Raw genomic sequence first — 18735 nt, 5'->3', positions numbered from 1 at the left:
GTCATCAAATTTGGAAATAAGCCCAGAAATGTTACCTTCTGAATATGAGAGTAACAAATAGAAACATTAGAAGTGAGGTACTTAGCCAGAGTAGAAGTGACCCAGCCTATGAAACAGTTTGGGAAACCCTAAGGCAGAATGAAAATGACCAGAGAATAATGGTCTTAGGAAAGACCTATACTTTGGCAATGAGCCCCAGATACATGTGTGCATGTGCCTGTGTGAGACAGGGAGGATAAAGAACAGGAACTTTAATGTTTCATTCATCTAGGCTACGACAGTGGCAGACATCAAAAGAACAGACATATACTAAAAAGTATTATATGAATTTCCTTTCAGTTTATGTGTATAAGATGTAGAAGGCACACAAAATTCATGTTTAGACTTGGGTTTTATCCAATACTTCAAAATATGAAAAATTCCAAACGTGTGTACAAAACATTTAAGGTAAAGAATACTCAACCTGCATTATGGTATATATGTACTGTGGGGCAGGGTGTGTTCATCATGAATTCTCAAGGCCAATTCATTTTTATAACTAATGTCATACTCTTCAAGAAAACTAAAGAGTTCACTGGCTACAATGATTCTCAAAGAAAGCTGTCTGGGATGGCTAGGCAGCTTGTGCCCATACTTCTATGATCGGGCTGATCCTGAGACTCAGAACCAGCTTCTTCTAAGCTACCTTGTAAAGAGCCAGATAACTCAAAGAAGAGCAGAAAATAGAGTTCCTGGACTACAACACTAGAAGCCTAAACTTGGGGCCTATTCCAACGTACTGCCACCCTGTGAGTTGCTACCAAGGAAACCAGTCATTTTCTCCTGGGCATGTCTGACACAATGTGCCATGAATAAGAATAAGGTGATAAAATCCCCAGCAATTACTAAGCTGTATTTCATAGAACATTAATTTCCCAAGACATGTAAACAGGCTTAAAAGGAGGGTGAGTGGGTGGGAAATGCTGTGATAAAATAAATTAGGCTTTTGAAAAGAGTGAGCCAGGCTTCAGTGTGTTAATGCACACCAAAACAGCAAGAGGGCACTAAAGTACAATACATGCCTCATACCTCCTTAATCAGGGAGTGCCTTTGCAGAAGAAATTCCTGTTAACACTTGGGAGGTCATTAATATTCATCAGAAAACAGGGTGTGCAATGGTGATTAAGGGTATGGTATATATGTCTCTTCTACCCAGAGAGCAGATTACATGGTCCAACATTTGCTCATCAAAAAGTATATAGCTAAAATCATATATACACGGAATATATTCGATTTGAATTTTTAGCACAGATTGGTTAAGACATTTTTAACCAAAACTGTCTGTAAAAATTTGATTTTATAGTGCTAGGGATCAAACCTAGGTTTACTGGATGTGACTAAGTCACACCCTCATCTTAACATAACTTCTAAGATTTTCACATAAACTTCACTTTCTTTTTCCACTTAATGTCCAATTTTACAATCATTTCATTATACTTGTTTTGGTCACTGGGGATCAAACTCAAGGCCTTAAGTGTGGTCCACATTGAGTTTTGCCCTTAGCCCTATATATAGATTCCTTTTTACTTATATCTGGCTCGGGAATATGCATTTTGTTCAATAAGGCACAAAATAATATGTATACTTAAAAAAACTGTTTTATAAATACTAAAATACCAACAGTCTTAACAGGAGCCTTAATTTAAGGGCCTACTTTAATGTACTATCAGAACTAGGGACTAATTTTGTGACATAATTGCCAAGTCAAAAAGCCACTTTAAATGAGGTCAGAGTTGTAAATTACTTCAAATTTTACATTGTTAAAGCTTACTTTAATGAGAAAATACTATGATATATAGACTGAGATTTCATAACTTATACTTAAAAATAACTGAGGATAAATTATTTGGAAATCTATTTGTGAAAACAGGCTTCTCTAATCACTAGCATCTGAATGGGATTTGGGAAGAGAAGATGCCTTTTCAGCTTTAGAGTAAGCCACATCAAACAATTTCAAGATTTCAAGCCTGGGCTAGCCAATGAAACCCTGGCAGCATGCACAAAGCTATCAAGATAAAGAGTAAGGAACAACTGGCTGTCTTCTTGTCCCATATTCATAGTCAAATATGAGGAGAAACATTAATGTATTTTATGAGGCATGAATGTGTTGGTGAACACAGTGAGACAAAACTTTCACGAATGATCATTAAATATGGGACATGTTTTTAAAAGATGAAAAAAAAACATCTATCAGAATAACACAAAGAAATGGCCCCAAATCTTTAGATTCTTCCAGAAGAGAAAGTAATACATTTAGCTTAAACATAGGAAGCCAAAAGACAATAGAAGGCTCATTTTTTGGTGAGTACAGTAGATTCCCTTCATAAAGATGTGTTAGGAGATGGGACTCACATTTGTGCTGTATTAAGCTTTTACTGCAACTACTAGGTTGCACAGGACATGATTTGACCCTTGATTTATCCAACCTATATGTAGCACAACTAAAAGATGTGACAAATTTGATCTCATAAACACACTCATAATTTGATCTCATAAAGGCACTCTTGGTGCCTCTTTTCACAATGTTGCCCAGCTGAGCAATTCTATATGACCTCATCTCAACCTTGGTGCTTTGATTCTAAATGTCTAGTTGAGATCTACAACCTCCTGATTTCATCCCTGAGGGATCCAACCCACCCAGATGATTCTGACCTTTCCAGTGTTTTTCATAAATGTGAATCAAAGCTTATATAACAGCTGCATGCCCAAGCAGTGATTGTCCTAAAAGATGCTTCTGGGGTCAATAAGAGGGTGGTTCTGCACAGATGATAGAGAACAAAAGCAAGGCTGAGCACTTGAGGCTTGCAAGGCATCCCCGGAGCTGCTCTTCTACAGAATTCTGTTATCTGGTTTCTATATCAATAGCTGGAAAGACATTACTGCTTCACGAATCTGGAGAACATCTAAAAGCATGAAGCAAAGAGCAGGATTCTGTATTCTGATTAATAAAAATAAAATACATATGCTTATTCCACAAATCCAAAATACCAGATGGTATGTTAGGTACACACAATGTAACTTTAAATTTATATTACATCATTTTATGTGTATGGGTAGTTTGCCTTCATGTGCATAAATTTACCAGCACATGGCCAGAAGAAGGCATTGGATCACCTAGAACTGGAGCTGCCATGTGGATGCCAGGAATTTGAAGAGCAGCCTGTGCTTTTAACCTCAAGGCCTACCATGTAGTAGTAAAGTCCACACCCTTGTAAAAAAAAACCTGTGGCATTTTTATTTAACCCTCTAGGTCCCTGCATTTGTTTTGTTCCATTTTTGTTTTGTTTTTCTTAGGCCCTCGTTAAAAACATTTCATAGTCTTATAGTGGTGAAAGTCACACAATCCTATCTTGGGGAACCAAGAAGTGTGGATGAACCAATTTCTAGTTGACAAAATGTTGGATAAACCAATTTTTGCAAATAATGTCACAATGGAATCTACCAAATACAGACAGGAGAGCACTATTATAGTGGTAAAAGCAACTGGAAAGATTTGCTTATTGCCTAGATATCTAGTATGAGATGGCTTCTAGGTACACGGTCTGTAGCTACAAACAGATGAACATGTAGAACTTGCCACCTGATCAGCTTCAGCTTCAGAAGGGTAGCCATTGTGTTCTTCCTCTAGCTCCTGCACAGCACCAGGTGCATGGACAAGAAAGGGCAGAGAAGAGAAAGAGAAACACGTGCAAACAGACAGGTGAAAGGACAGAATTTCTTTAAGAGACAGTAAGCATGTAAAAGTTGACACACCTTTTACGGCTTTGCCCCCTTCGAGTTAAGGACCATCTATAGCTTCCTTAGCCTAAAATGTAGTGTCTATTTTCTGTGTTTGTGTTGGGATAGAAAAATGAAAAGCAAACAAACATCATGGATTTCAAACAATGCACCATCTTTATAAGACTAAGCAACACCATAGCAAATAGCGAGGAACATAACAGGCACATCATGTGCTCATAAAGCGCACCACAGAAACCACAGAAAAGGCAAAGTCAAGCCCAAAATACATAGGCAGTTCATCCATGAGTATCTTAAACAGAGTAAGTATTGCATATTCTAAGGGGTTATTTATTACCCAGGGGTAAATTTTATTGCATACATGCACATAACACATGCTAAGATTTTATAACACACACACACACACATATATAAAATACATGTGTACTAATTTATTATTATTAATTAAATACTGTGACTTACAATCAACATAACATTAAATATTTCTAACTATAATATTAAAAGCATGCTTCGAAAAAAACCCTAAAATGCCACATAGTCTCCATTTTATTCCATCTATTTAAAGGCATGCTTTTTTAATTTTCATAGAATCAATGTGACAGTATTATACCCCCTTTTAAAGTGGCATCAAATTTCTAACAGTGAAAATATTAAAACTAATATAAAATTAGTTCTAATGGCAACAGAAAAAGTAGTAAAAGTTTGAACAAATTTACTACTTCCCACATTTACAATTTAGTCAGTTGACTTCAGTAACTACAGAATACATTTTTCTACTCAGAATGAATTTATAACTACCTATCAAGGCAGTGGAGGTTTTAAATCCAGTGTGTTTTGTTGAAATTGCTAATTTTTGCATGCATAAACAATAGAATCATCCATTGTGTGATTTTTAAAATGTTAAAATAAAAAAATTAGTGATTCCTCAAATTGAATTCTTACAAGTACTTCAAAGTCTATGCAAGTGTAAGCCAAACACTAATATTTAACTGTGTGAATCAATGAAAGAAAATGAATCTCACAAGCCAAAGAAAACAAGGTAAGATGGTAAACCAACTAATATAGCAAGAGTTTTACTCAATTTGGTTATTTATGTACAACTTCACTGGCTTCAATAAGGTTACAAATTTCAAACTGAAGTAATTCAACCATCCGATGAAAATCTAGGTTGTTTCCATTTAATGAAAATAGGTTAATTTCTTCATGTCTAACATTAGGAGTTAAATGCATGCAAATTACCAATCTTTGTCTTGCTTTATGAATATTCTGAAATAGAGGGAAGGAGAATCATGAGGAAAATAAAAGCTACAATTCACTATATCTGTATTTGTAAAAATAGTTAATTTTATAAATCTTGCTTCAAGATTAGTGCTCAAACAATTTTGGATTGAACATGCAAACAAAAGCATGACCTAAAGTCACACTTAGATTGGATGGACAAAAAAATGATGGCTTTTTTGATTGCTAAGTTCGTTTAGCATGAATCACACAAGCATGAATACTATACATACGTACACGTATGTACGTATGTATGTATGAAACAATAATAATCAAAGAAAGAGTCTAACAAATCCAAAAAAGTGAGGGGATTTGGAAGGGGTTCAAGGGATGATAGCTGGGAAGTGCTGGAAGAAGGCAAGGGAGGAATGAAAGTGATACAATTGGGTTTCAATTAAAAACATATTTTAGAAAGAAGCCAACATAGGCCTAGAGTTATAGCGCTGGCCATGAACATCCATTGGGTCAGAGTTCATTTGGTCTGAGGACAGACAGTATAGCACACTGGTAACATTTTTCCTTGCCTTAACACACTAAAAAAACTGCACATTAGAAAACCTGTAGCAAACAAAGCATTTCCAGTAAGCACTTAAAGCTATGACACAGCAGAGCAAACTGATCAGAGTGACTCATACAAACCAAGTGTCCATAAAACACAGACATATACAAGCAGGAGGCCCATCTGCCAAAAGCCAAATATCCTTACCCTGGTATCAGGCCTCCTGAACACCTGTTAGTTAAAATACAGAACATCATCATCATGGAAATGTTCTTATTGACCTGTGAAAGATGCCATTAGATTCAACAGCCTAGTCCCAAAGAAATATAATCCTCTATATTTACCCTTAAAGTTTTATTTAATATCAAATCAATGACTAACACATTTTTCCTATAATTTTCAGGGAAGTATCTGATTTGAAGAAATGTATCTCCCTCATCTCCAACTTTTTAAACACAAATCTTATCTGGCAAGTGTTTTCACAAGATATTGTAAACTGGCGGCTTTTCAAAAGTGTTGTTTCTGTTTAGAAAACTGAAGGTATTTTCAGTATAGAAGCAGTAATACAAAAAAGGAATTATGCTCTCAGACCATCTCACAGAACCAGAAAGCCCCAAACTGGATCCAGATCCCATTTTAGCTATGTATGAATTCAGTATCCTAATGGTGTGATAATCACAAAGCTTAACCTGGTTTCTCTTTAAATTCATTTCCAGTTCCTATTGGGACCGCAGGATGATATTCTCTAATGTGGTTACCCTACTGGAAGCTGGGTGCCTTCTCTGATGGACATGACAGCAAAAAGGAAGCTCCAAGGAGAAAGAAGTAAAACCATGCTTTATTTAAACAAGAGACACTAATTTTGGCAGTACTATTTCTGTGTATCTGTGGCTAATGAATCCTAACTGAACATGCAGCCTGTCTGGAAAAGCTCTAGTTAGAAGAAACAGCACACGGGGACAGAACATCTAGGAAAACACAGTTGTGACATCCTGGCGAGGAATTTATACTCTTTCTGTACTACATACAATGCTGGATGTTGAATGAGAAACACTTCCTCAAAAAGGACAGTTGCCAGGTTATTAGCTTCATGGATTTACTAAAGAGGGAGATCACCTGTACTGGAACACAGCACAAAAACCTTCCATGTCTCAGCATTAACAACTTAAAAAAAAAAAAAAAGAACACAAATGGAATTATCCTGCCATGGTTGGACATATTGTTCCCGGAACACATGAGTTATTAAATGCAAATAGCAGTACAAGGCAAGAATACCTCCCTACAAGTCATTGGTTAGGTAGGTCCCAGGTCACCAAACCACCACAGGGGTATTGCCATTGCCTTTGGTTACCCACCATAACTACATGGCGATCCTTGACTGTTGAAACCACCATATACTTTGTCTGCAACACATTAAAATATTCATTCTAGAACTCATCAGAAAACTTCCTCCCTATTGCAGACTGATGGCAGAAAAAAAGACAAACAAGTTCTTACCCAGGACTGGGTCCAGGACACTAAAGTATGAACTTACTAGATTTGTCCACTGGTGCGATAGTGGTGTGAATGCACTAGAGTAACTGGAGGTTTTCTTATTAGACTTAAGGGCTGGTTGGTAACTTTATGAGCCCTAAGGTAGACAGACGCTGCTCATGCTGTCAAAATGCCTTGCATTTGTATTTATACTCATATATCTTTGCTGCTGTCAACCTTGGAGGAGCTTCTGTTTTCAGTGGACAGTAGTCAGTGGAAAGATGTATAACTGATCAAAGTGCTTGGCCCTGACTATGACATCTATTGCCACAGTTTTCCTTTCTGCTACCAGGGAACATTGTGAGGAATAGGTGGAAAGAATGTAAGAGGCAGAGGATGAGAAGGGGTGCTGTGACATGTTTTCTGCACATGACATTGCCATCACATTCATGAACTCAGCAGCTGTGGCCATCTGCAGAAGACCTATATAAGGTAAAGGCAGCTAAAATCCTGACAGATGTAGAAGATCATCTCCAGGTCCCACACCATACTGACAGAGGTATAGCACTAGACAATTCTTGTAGGAGAAATAGTACTGATGTAAGCCAGAGGAGACAGCAGTGTCTTTAAGTCAGAAGGCACCTAGGTGGTCTCCTGCTATAGTAGGTCTTGGGAGCTTTATTTTCTATACTTACAAAATGGCACTGCATTTTTGTAGTCAATGTAATTTTATTCAGATTCATCTCAGCTGAGGAGTATATTGGTATTTCTTTTTTATTGTTGAGAAATATTCCAATCTTTCTGATAACTATGTAGTGTTATCTCTATGTGGCTTTAATTTGCAAGTCTATACTTTACCCCTATTATTCAATGATTGAAGAACTTTTCGTGATCTTCTCTGCCATGTACATGCACCTCTTTGTGAAAGTCCTGATGATTTGTATTGGTTTTGAGTATTCTTCATGTACTCTAGATACTAGTGTTTATCATATATGAAGTTCCCAAATATATTCTCCCCTGCTATGTAAGCTTGTCAATTTTGGGGTACTGAGACACCTAGCCAGTTTTTCTTTATCACTTTACCCTTCAGGTTGTTCTTATTTTTTAGACAATTTCCTGATATTTAAGCTATAGTTGATATGAAAAAGTACATCTGTTCTACCTTTGCAGAAGCAAAAGAGCAAGTTTCACCATTTGAAAAAAGTAATTATTTTTCATAGATTGTTCATCTTTTCTCATGTATTAAGTGATTTTAAACTGAACAGCTATTGCTCAAGCAGACAGCAAAGGGACATTGTAAAAATGCTTTTATAGGGGTGTATTATACCTTCAATTCTTCACATCTCTCTTACATCTGCCCTCCTTGTCCCATGTAGGCGTCTGAGTCTGCAGTCTACAAATAATAAGTAACTCATAAAGCTGGGTTTTGGACAGATTATGACAGTGAATCCTGAAAGGGCATGCTCAAACTTCGCTTTTCATAGACTAGCACCCAATTCAGGAAACTTAAACCAAGACCTAATTCAACCATAACAACATGCTCCCTATATACTGTTACCCCCTTTCCTTCAAAGCTCTTCTGAAATTTTCTGTTGAGGATCCAGAAATTAATACAGCATTCTTTTGGTGTAATAATTGCCAGATTTTTTTCTCTAAATACTCTAAACTAAGAAAAGGAAGAAAATGACTATACTGTCATTCCAATTTTCACCTCTGTTATAGTTTAGACTTTTAAAAGAAGAAATCTAGCTATTACCACACACGCAATGAGAAGGGGAGCAAAACTCCACAGAGGGACTGAGAAGTGATAATGATAATCCTAGACACAGAAGAAGCAAGATGTTCACATAGTAGACTGATTGGTGGAAGGCAGACCAGAATCAAACATAACTGAAAAACATTCTAGAAACAAAGACATTTAAACACTTAAAATCTGACCACAACCCTCTTAGCCTTATAGTCAAGGAAACTACAAAGATTATACAAGGTCATACACCACTTGACTATGCTATGACTGGTTGTATCATTTCTACAGTCACTAGAAATATTTCAGTTTTATTTCTAATAATACTATTGTATCTAATCTATGAAAAATATAGTAAGATAATAGTCTTATTTTTAAAAATAAATTCAAGGGCAAGAATTTCAAAATAATGTCTTTATTAATTCTTTGAGAACTTCATACAATATATTTTGATCATATTCATAAAACCCCTAGATTTTTTCCCTTTTAAAAAAGATTTATTTATTTTTATGTACGTTGCTCTGATCTCATTACAGATGGTTGTGAGATACCATGTGGTTACTGGGAACTGAACTCAGAACCTCTGGAAGAGCAGTCAGTGTTCTTAACCACTGAGCCATCTCTCCAGCCCAAGATTTCTTTATGTATGTTGGCCTAGTTAAATGAAAGTAATTGAGTTGGCAAGGGAAGGGTAAGCAAAAGAAAACATTTTCTTATATTTCTTTTAATGATGTTAATTATCAGGTTAATCTTTAGGATGGCTTGGCATTTAATAGCAAATAATAAGTAAACATGGATTAACTAGTACTATCTACTTGTCTGTGCTTTTAGCTATGATAATGCCTGGCAAGTACCAGTCATTTCACAATTCCACCTGTACAAGTTGAACTTGCTATAACTGCATATCATTTGAGAGGAAAGGAGAGGGTGGGAGGGAGGATGGGAGGGAGGGAGGGAGAGAGAGAGAGGGGGGAGAGAGAGAGAAAGAGAGAGAGAGAGAGAGAGAGAGAGAGAGAGAGAGAGAGAGAGAGAGAGAGAGATAATAGGAAGGGAGAAGGGGAGAAAAGGAGAAGTAGGCTCGGGAATGGGGAGAAGAGCAGAGGGGAAAGGTAGAGATGAGAGGACAGCTGACTGAGGAGGGGAGAAGAAGATGGGAAAGGTGAGATGCAGAAGGGACTAAACACAGAAAGCAGGGGAAGAAGAATGGGAGGGGTAGAGTAGGGAGATGAGTAAAGGAAAGGGTTGAAGAGGGGAGAGGAAGAGAAACAGGAGAGGAGAGATGAGAGAAGAGAAGGGAGGAGAAAGGAGACCTATGGGAGAGAAGATGAAATAGCAAGAGAAGGGAGGTAAGTGGAGTAGGAAAAGGAAGAAAAGAAATGGGAGGGGAAAAGAGAAGAGGGGAAGAGAAAGGATGAAGAGGAGCAGAAGAGAAAGGTGAGGGAGAGTAGAGAAGGGGGAGGGAAGGGAGAAGATGGAAAAGGGGGCAGAGAAGGAAAGGGGAGAAGAGAAGGGGAGCATGGAGGGGAGACAGGGGAAAGGAAGAAAAGGGGAGGGGACAGAGGAGAAGAGGGAAGACAAGACATGGCAAAAGGACAGGGAGAAAGGAGAGATTAGGGAAGAGGGGGACAGAAAGAAGACAGGGTAGAGGAAGGAAAGGAGGGCAGTAAAGAAAGAAAAGGGGAAAGGGGGAGGGAAGAGGTAGGAAGGAGGGAGGGAAGATGGGGAAAATTTTCAGAGGAAAAGACTAGAGAAGGAGAGGGCACTTGAAAGAAGGGAAGGGACAAGAGGAGATGGTAGTAGGGAGGAGAGAGAAGTCTGCACCAAATCTGTGTGCGTTTTAAGGAAGATATTTACACCATAGATAATTTTAGGCCCAGCTCCATACTATGGCTCCTATGCCAGAGGGTCTCCAAGGCCCAACATGTTACTCTGAGCTTATATGTAGTAGGTATACCAGTTTTTGTACTTTAGGTTAATTTTATGCTTTTATTATTTGAAATATATTTCTTTGAAGAAAGTATAACTCACATATTATAAATAATGCCAAATTTGTAGATTTAGTTATAAAACATGAATAGGTTAAAATGATAAAGCTTAATTATTTCATTTTAAAGATTCAACCAACCGATACATTAGAAATCCAGTCAACATTCTATCTTAACTGTTATTATTTGTTTTGTGTTTTGAGACATGGTCTTATACTATAGCCCACGTTAGCAATGAACTCAGTATATAGCTCAAATTGTTTTTGAACTAGATTGATCTCCTGCCTCAGCTTCATAAGTGCTGCGATTGTTGAGCGTGGCACCACATCTGGCTGCATTTACTTTTTTCCAGAAGCCACAGAACACCATTAAGCCACAATGAAAAATCTACATTTAATTTATAATTGGCAATAATTACTCCAGAGTATGAGTGTCATTCTGAGAGGGGTCGTTCAGTGGGCCATTTCAGGTAAAGTGGGGTCAATATGCTACCTGGGATCTGTGGGCTCCTGCTGCTACAGCAAATCATTTCCCTAGAGTGGCTTCCTAACTAGGTTTTAAACATCAAGAGCTTCTGATCCCTACTTGTTGCCATGCATAGAAATCAGAAAGTAGGGTCACTCTTGAAGGGATATACTGCCAGTTTCCAAGCAGCAGGTTATCTGATTTCTACTAACTTTGGTAAGCACAATCAAGCAGGGTGTTGGCTGAAGCCTTTGAACTCTCTGTGAAATTTGCCATCTTCTGAGAGATACTCACTGAAAAGGGAATGTATTCACCCATTCCTATCTGGCAAAAACAGAAACAAAACAAAAAAACATAAAAACCCCTCAAGCAAACATAAAGAATATATCAAGGCAATTTCACTTAGTGTATCTGTTAAGAGCTTATTGGAATTTAAATGTTAGTTTTTAGTCTGAACAAAGATGGAGCAGCTGAGATTTTTGCTTGTTGACTCATTCAATAACTATTTACTGAGTATCTGTTAAGAACTAGGACAGTGCTAGAAAGCAGTCTATGCCAACAAGAAGCCTTACTCTTAACCTTAGAAAATGCAGGGAATCCAACCTTTAAAACAAAAGTTTCTCACTCCAGTAGGGCACAAAATAATGAGACAGCCCAATTTTGAGCCCTGTAAAGGGTTTAGAATTGTAGTATAGTATCCTTGCTAATGATGGATGCTCAAATGCAATGCCTAAATACAAAAACATGATTGTGAAGTACAGTGCTGGCCATAACACAGAAAGCAAACATGTTTCTCTTTGTTTGCCTGATGTTAGATAGGGAGTCTCACTCGGGAGCCTACCCCTGACCTTGGACTTTCTGGCCTCTAACTCCCTTGTAAGTGTTGGCCTCACAAACATGCACCATTATGCCTACTACACATTTCTCATAAAACAGAGCTCGTTAAAAAAAAAAAAAAAAAAAAACCCTTGGGACAATTTTTTTCTGTCAATTACAAAACCACAAACAAGAGAAATATGTAGTGTTTTCCATTTCCACTTTATATTAAACACTTTGTCCTCACTGCTTTGTCCTCACTGATCAACTGGCTATTCTATACCAATAATGAATTAAAAACTCGACGCTCCTTACCTTGTAATCTCTTGACACATTTTCTGATGTCACTGAACCTGAAATCTGACTAGAAATTGTAGCAGCTATAAGCTGTTTACACCATTCAACATGTGACCCTGTAGGACTAAAAGAAAGTGTGGTTAAAACCCTTTAAACACAGACTCCTAATGAGAAAAATGTGTCCTGGTTAGGAATATACAGGTAAAATATAATAGATGCTATTTTTTAAAAGTGTCTCCTGTACAGCGCAGGCTGGCCTCAATTCACTATGTAGCTGAGGATAGCCTTGAGTTTCCCATCCTTCAGCCTCAACTTCCCAAGTGATGAAATGTTTTAAACTCTTTGGTTGCCTTTCTACTTAACATAAGAATCAATAATAGACAAAACATAAAATAAGATCAGGTTCTAGGGTAGTTTTTTTTTTTAACCTTAAGATTATAGATATTAGGGTTGGAAAGATGGCTCAGTGGTTAAGAGCAATGGCACCTCTTTAAAAGACCTAGGTTCATATTCCCACTGTCCATGTGGCCATTCACAGTTTTCTGTAACTCAAGTTCCAAAGGATCCAATGCCCCTTTCTGGCCTCTGTGGGCACCAAGCATGCATTGATACACTGACACACATGCAGACACATGTGCATCCATACACATACAATAAATAAATTTAAAATGAATTTTAGGTATTTAGTTAAGCATGTTACTCTCTAGCATATTATAGAATTCTATTCTAACAAAATTATATAGAAGATACAGTATACATAGAAAATTAACATAGTATATATACAGAATTAATTCCAAAGTGAAATCTTTACCTTAAAACATGATTCAAACAATATTCAACCAAATTCATGTTGGCAGTTTAAAATATAAAAAATAGTGTAGTTTTACTAACGTTTATGGTGAATTAATATAGAACTGACTAGAAAAGGTGTTTTGTATGAAGTAATAATGCTGTATTACATGTCTGTAAATGCTTTAACAACTTCCAGCTATAATGCTAAACCTTCATAACTCATTGTGACAAAACAGCAGAATAGCCAACTTGACTGGATAAGGAAATGGAAGTGCTGAGGCTACAACATACAGAGGAACATGGTCACCACTCCAGGGACCAGCACAGCTGACAATGACTGACTTTACTGAGCTAAAGGCAGTTCCACAGATGCTAGGACACTGCCTCAATATCAAAATACAACAGCACAAAGAAGATAGAAACCTCTGCTAGTCTAAAAGGCAGCCTTACCCAGCCCCCACCCCCCACCCAGTGACCCATTTTATAGAAAAGAAAACTGTTTTGTCTATGGTCATATGACTAAGTGGTTGGCCTCTGCTCACCTGACCTAATAGACTACTACAAAGGCAAACTAGGTGGTGAAAGATTTAAAACTTGCCCTGCAGAGCCAGGCTCTTCCCCATATCTGTTAAGACAGAAAAAAAAGGTAAAGCAAGAGGACAAAACATTTTGGACCTTTTACCACAAAGTTAGCTTTCATCTAGAAACAAAACAAAACCATCAGAAATTACATTTACACTCATGGGTTTTAAGGACATAACATCTATCTAGTTGTAGTCTCTGATTAAGGTGGTCCAGTCTTTGTGGTTGAAAATATATGTAAAATATTTGTGGAATATGTTAAAAGTCCTATGATATACTAAGATTTTATGATCTTAGTAGAGGTTAGAACTCTTATCACAGTTTCTAGGGGGCAGGAGGAAAGGAGAAAGACATTCCTTGTATGTTGGAACAGGGTCTTTCTACGTACTTATGCAGTCCTGGCTGTCCCAGAGCTTGCTCTGTAGACTGGCATCACCTCAAACTCACAGAGATTTTCCTACACTGGGATTGAATGCTAATGTCCCCATTTTGAATGTTCCTTTCTTTTTTCTTTTTTCTTTTCTTTTCTTTCTTTTTTTTTTTTTTTTTTTTTTTTTTTTTTTTTTTTTTTTTTGAGAGTCTTGTTCTGTAGTACAGGCTGGCCTGGAACTTACTATATTTATCACTATATTGTTCCTGTATATGTACCAATCCTCCTGATTTCACCTGATTTTGAGCACAGTGTTTATTGGTAGAAACTACCACACCAAGCTTCCTTTTTTGCCATTTTACCATAAGCACCCATTCCTAACTACAGATACAAAAAAATCAACCAGAGGAAATACACTGCTGACTAGATCCTGCCATGCCTTCCTCCAATAAGGACACTTCTCTTTATTTTTATTTTGCAGACTTGCAATTGACAGCTTCCTGGGGTTGACCTACCTCTTCCTGCCCTCACTTGTAGATGAGTTGCCCAGGTAGTTCCAAGATTTCTTTTGTTTTTTGCTGTATGGATCTACCACAGGCTTTCTATCAGCCTATTTCTACCACTTTGAAGAATACACAATATGAATTAAATGAGATTTTTTAAAAAACACAAACCCAAGAGCTAGGGAGCTCTAGTAACACTGTCCCAAAGGTAGTCCTTAGCTCCACTGTGTCCACAAACCAAAGTATCTCCTTTGTGCCTTAACGTTAATGATGCTGTTTTGAGAAAGGGCTAGTTGTTATTGATGTATTTTTCATCTGCAACAGGAAATGGCCTGGTTCAGAACAGTTACACAGAGTGGTATAATGGGCCAGCCAACAGAAGGTCTGGGCTCAAGTCCTGTTTCTATCACCAGCTAGATCTGTGACCTTTAGGAAGCCACATCCTCTCAAAGGACCACAGATGCTTCTCTGAGAAAAGTGAAATACTCTGAAGACTAGGGCCTCAAGGTTCATGGAACAAATTTAAGACAAGCTCACAGAGAGCAACTTCCCTTTAGGGGGAGTCACTTCTCAAAGAAAAGTATGCATGGCTACTTGTTGTGTCTGAACTGAACTTTTCTCCCTGCTTCTTATTTTGTACAGTTGCTCTTCATGCTCAACTGGCCTTTCTTTTAAATCTGCCTCAGACACTTGATTTCTCCAAGCTGGCTTCTTGTGGGCACAATGCACACACCACTCACGGCATAAGAGCCACCTGCTTCTCTGTTAAGTTCCTTGAAAATGCACCTTTCCCCTGAACTGCATCCATCTTCTGTATCCTTCTGCCCCGTGAACTGAAACCCCAGATGGATGTCTAAGACTTCCTGGTTTAGGTTTACTGCAGACTAGATTTAGCGAGGTCCTCAAGAACCTGGATTTTCACTTGACTGGCATCAGATTATTCTAGTGAAGGTTAAGAGAACCATTCACATCCTGAGAAGGGATGAAAACTTAAGTTCATAAGAACGTAGCCAGCCCATTCTCACAGGCACCCAGCCATCTTTCTTATTAGTTCTCCACAAGGCACATTGTTCTGATCTCTTGGCCAAAGTGCTCTCCCCACTCCATGTTGTAGCTAACTTCCATTCTTTCTGAAATTCAGATGTCTGGCCTCCTTCCTTACTTCCCACAGCACTAACATCTTTACGTTCCTCAATTAAATTAAGGACCATATGTCCAACCAGCCAAAGCACCGTGGGTAACATCCAAGGTTCTAATATATAAAGATCTTTTGAAAAATACAAATTTGTACCTGCCCTAAAAATAATTCAAAATCCTCAGGAGTGGGCCATGGTCACTTGAAGTTCTAAACACCGAATAAAGCATATTGGAATGACATATTTCAGCTATTTCAATGATCAGATCTATGCTGCTACATGAATATACTTCTGGGTTTACCAATAGCCTAACATTTAATACAGGCAATTTCAGTCATCAGCCTTAGAGCCAGAAAGTCATACATAGTGTGTTGTTTTGTGAATACATGTGTTGCTGAACACTTTCAGATAAGTGAAGAAAAAATAATTCAAAATCCTCAGGAGTGGGCCATGGTCACTTGAAGTTCTAAACACCGAATAAAGCATATTGGAATGACATATTTCAGCTATTTCAATGATCAGATCTATGCTGCTACATGAATATACTTCTGGGTTTACCAATAGCCTAACATTTAATACAGGCAATTTCAGTCATCAGCCTTAGAGCCAGAAAGTCATACATAGTGTGTTGTTTTGTGAATACATGTGTTGCTGAACACTTTCAGATAAGTGAAGACTTCCTGTTTCCAAGGAATGTCTTAGCTGTGGTTGGTTTTGGGTGAAGCCTGTTGCTAGGTGATTGCTATATTAAAACATACTGTAATTACAGTGAGCTAGAAAGGTGAGAGTGCTGCCTGTTGCTCCCCTGCTTGTCTTTGGAAACTCCCAAAACTTCAGCACAGTGGGATGACTAAGACGAGCAGGGATAAACAGCTCAAACCCACTGAGCTACTTAACAACTGTCTTTTGCCCAAGTGTCCAAGTGGGAAAACTGGATGTTCCAGACTGCTCTTGTCATTACCCGACTGGATGGTGGCCTTTCCCAGTTGGACATGGCCGGTATGCCTTAAACTGACATATTTAAACCACCTCAGATGCAGGGGACTCATGTACCCAAGGGGGGGGGGGAAGGAAAATAAGACCATGCCCTTCAATGTGTAAAGAACTAAAAGTACACAATTGTATTCTTGCCTCGTGAGCATTATGGAAGTAGTCCATCTCGGTTTTTCAAATCTGTGTATCTTTACCACCATCTGTGACAAATCTGCTGCCTATGGGGTCTCACCTCCCAGTCTCCACTCCAAACAGCGGTAGCGGAACTGGATGTTAAAATCACACGATTTAGACAAGAAAGTGACACTAAAAAGAAGCCAATTGACCCCCCAACCAATGATCCTTGGCTCTGGCCAGGGACACACACAAAAGGGGTCCTCAAGGAGCAGTAGGCATTGGCGCGGGTTTGACAGCTCTGAAGCCAAGAACTGTTGGGCTCCCTAGGCGGAAGTAAGCAGGTGGCCAACCCCAGGCAGGTCCTAGAGCAGCAGCCCGAGGTGGGGACAGGGAAGGCTAGAGGTGGCTGTTGTCAGGTCTCCCACCCCAGCCTCGGCTCTGGGGAGGGAGCCAGGAGGGGACGCCGGGCCTTGAGCTGGGCACCTAGAAGCTGTGGCACCCAGGGCCCTACTTACCTGTCCAGGGTCTCCATGCTGGGATGCCTGGAGCTGGCCGAGGTGCCGCCCGCAACCCGAGAGGGTCTCCAACCAGCGCCCGGCCCTGGCCCCGGGCCCCCAGCGCTCTCGCAGCCCGCCGCCGATGAGGCTGCCGCCGCCGCCGGCGGCCTGTCCATGACGCGTCAAGCCTGGCGCCTCCAGTGAGCCACAATCCGGAGTGCAGCGGCGGCCAGGCTCCCTGACGCGCCCCCTGCCGCCCTGTCCCAGCGCTTGACCACTCGCATTAGGCGGCCGCCGCCGCCATTAGCTGTCACCTGGCGGCCCCGCGTTACCCACAAGGCCACGCGCGCCGGGGCAGAGGCGGGGTCGATGCGGGGAGGGCGGTGCGTGGAGCCGGAGCTTCACGGTCTCACCCGGCTGCCCGCCCACCTGCCGAGCCCAGGAACCTGCTGGGAGCCAGCCCTGAACTAGCGTGGCCGGAGCAATCCGGACCCTACAACCTCGGAGGTTTGGTTATGCATGGCTTTGCTCTACAACCCGATACCCTGTGGACATAGAGGGTTAAATAAAAGGCAGAGGAAGTTCTCTATTTGAAAAAAAAAAAAAAAAAACACAAAACATTTTTCCCCTTTTAGTTTCGGGTTCCAGAGAAGTTTATGGATGGGGATACTCTGAGGTCCTTAAGTGTTGATACACTGCTTTTAAATATAAACAATTCCGTGTTGTTGTTGTTTTTTTTTTTTCAATTCCCACTCTGTTCTCTCTATCCTACTCTTCCCACATTCCAGCTCCACAAATCCACCTCCCAGCCATCTGTAGGGCAACTACATGCTCCAAACACGCCCTCAGAACTTCCGCCCTTGGTTTATGTTAAGTTTAACATTTAACTTCTGTTATGCAAATCATCACTATGAAAATCAAGCCAATATCTGATAAATCTAGGACATTCAGTTCCTAGGATAGACTTATTATCCTGTTCCTTTTGCTTTGGTTGCAATGCCCAGAATTTGTTTTCCTTTGGCTCTGCTTGATTGTGTTATGCATGGATACAGGATCAAGAAGAGCCTTTTGCTTGTGGTTGCATTAGATATGAGCAGGAGACCTTTGACCCAGATTTGACTAAGGACATACAAAAGGAGTATTTGGTGGCTCTCTGATTTAAGACCACTCAGGACATACAGTAACCCATCTCAGCTATAGTAGCCATCTTGCTCCCAAGAGGTAGTAATCTGGGGAAAAGTAATGTCTTCAGTAAGTGGAAAATCATCTGAAAGTGTCTAGATTCCATTTTTTGACAGGGTCTCACTATGTAACCCTTGTTGGCCTGGAACTCACTGTGCAAACCAGGCTGGCTTCAAACATGTGACAGTCTTCCTCCATCTGCCAAGTGCTGGAACTACAAGCATGTACC

The 18735-nt window shown here is 39.5% G+C and overlaps 1 protein-coding gene across 3 annotated transcripts in view; it reads right to left on the bottom strand.

Annotated features, from left to right (window-relative positions):
- The window catches only part of MTMR1 (myotubularin related protein 1), a 55190-nt gene extending 37584 nt beyond the window's left edge, over positions 1–17606 (bottom strand). Inside the window, exons 1-4 of one of the 3 annotated variants that reach the window (XM_080909900.1) lie at positions 17343–17606; positions 12353–12458; positions 5762–5785; positions 5017–5043 (exon numbers count right to left, since the gene is read on the bottom strand). In XM_080909900.1, coding sequence (XP_080766026.1) covers positions 5017–5043; positions 5762–5785; positions 12353–12458; positions 17343–17500 — 315 coding nt within the window. In that variant the 5' untranslated portion in view covers positions 17501–17606. The remainder of the gene's footprint in view (positions 1–5016; positions 5044–5761; positions 5786–12352; positions 12459–17342) is intronic. The other 2 variants (XM_080909901.1, XM_080909902.1) reach the window with 2 other exon arrangements.
- Positions 17607–18735: the final 1129 nt, after the last annotated feature.

The sequence above is a fragment of the Micromys minutus genome, assembly GCF_963924665.1.
Source record: "Micromys minutus genome assembly, chromosome: X".
Classification (NCBI taxonomy): Eukaryota; Metazoa; Chordata; class Mammalia; order Rodentia; family Muridae; genus Micromys; species Micromys minutus.
Note: the sequence above shows the minus strand (reverse complement) of the source record. Positions and strands in the feature narration are given on the sequence as shown.